A 1430-nucleotide genomic window follows, 5' to 3' on the forward strand; every position below is an offset into this window, starting at 1 on the left:
TTATTTGAACATCAATGGGTGATGGCCGTTGACTGCCTTGGCCATGGTGGCTATGTAGGCCGTGTTGGGTATGCTGGACAGGTTGAGCGTGACCTCTTGGGCCGTGTTGACCCTCCTGACCATGTGGGCCGTGCTGGCCGTGCTGATGGGGTTGATTTGGTTGACCTGGTTGGGAGTGGTGGTGGACTTGGGGATGCTGGACAGGGTGAGCTGGTGGAGCGTGGTGAGGTGGTGGAGCGTGGTGAGCTGGTGGAGCGTGGTGAGGTGGTGGAGGGTGGTGAGGTGGTGGAGCGTGGTGAGCTGGTGGAGCGTGGTGAGCTGGTGGAGCGTGGTGAGCTGGTGGAGCGTGGTGAGCTGGTGGAGCGAGGTGAGCAAATTGTGCATGTTGCACATGTTGAGGATGAGGTTGCATTCGCGGCGGCTCTTCCCGCTGAGGCGTACCGTGTTGCTCTCCATAGGGAGTCCCCGTACCCATTGGCAGGTTGGTGTGGATAGGGGTCGCATTCTGGCGCTGGACAGCAGCACCCATCCTGCCAGGGTGCTGATAATCTGGCTGTTCAAATTTAGCATGGTGCAGTGGTTGACCACGCGCTTCGGGTGGTGAAAATCTTTGTTCTTCATTCTGATTCTTCGCTTTAGCTGCGGAACTGAGAGTTCCAACTTCAGTATGAGAAGGCAGCACGATACCAGGGCGTACTTGTCTCATAAGGATTAACTTGAGAGATGACGTAACATATTCTGTGGTGAAGTTGCGACGATTGACAACTTTTATCTCGGCTTGAATGTGAGCACAACTCCATTCAAATCGATTATCCCCATCGCACTTTTTCCGGTCCTGGATCAATGCGTCAATTTGTTTCCGCTTCCCGCTCCCCAAACGGTCGTACTTATCAGCCACGCTTTTGCCTTTACGTTTCAATACCATCTTGGCCAATTCGTTTTGAGGGAGAGGCATCCTTTCTCGAGTAACTTCATCCCAGGTCGATATCACCTCTGAGGTGTCTGGACGCGCTCGGCATAGAGTCCATCCTTCGTAACTTGTTCGGACGGCGGGGAAAATCTCATTGGTTTTAGAAAGCGGGGCACGGTAGAGTGCTTCTCGCATCGTGCCCAATGTAGCTGGGTCCAGAGTGAGATTATTCAATTGGCTAGCCATGGTGTCAAGTTCATGGTTTGTATTCATCGGGAACACTGAGGCTTGATGATGATCTCTGGCTCTCAGCGGTTGGCCTGTGTTTGCGGCGCCAGTGTGGGAAGCCTCAATTTGGCTGTGGGGGAAATAATGCGGTGGTATATGCTGCGGTGGGACTGGCGGCCGTGAGGCAACCACAATAGTGCTGTTGGCACTCATGGCTGCTGTTGGACAGGTTAGAAATGTCCTCGAGAGAGGCGCAGTCGACAATTGGCTGTCAAGAGAGATCGAGCCCAGT

The 1430-nt window shown here is 53.9% G+C and overlaps 1 protein-coding gene across 1 annotated transcript; it reads right to left on the reverse strand.

Annotated features, from left to right (window-relative positions):
• On the reverse strand, positions 1-1156 carry HCAG_02512 (predicted protein; the record flags this gene model as incomplete). The annotated part of the gene is made up of 2 exons (XM_001542291.1): positions 1-639; positions 698-1156. The coding sequence occupies 2 exons, from the start codon at positions 1154-1156 to the stop codon at positions 1-3; spliced, it is 1098 nt and encodes a 365-aa protein (XP_001542341.1).
• Positions 1157-1430: the final 274 nt, after the last annotated feature.

This window comes from Histoplasma capsulatum, genomic scaffold, assembly GCF_000149585.1.
Source record: "Histoplasma capsulatum NAm1 scaffold_2 genomic scaffold, whole genome shotgun sequence".
Taxonomy (NCBI): Eukaryota; Fungi; Ascomycota; class Eurotiomycetes; order Onygenales; family Ajellomycetaceae; genus Histoplasma; species Histoplasma mississippiense.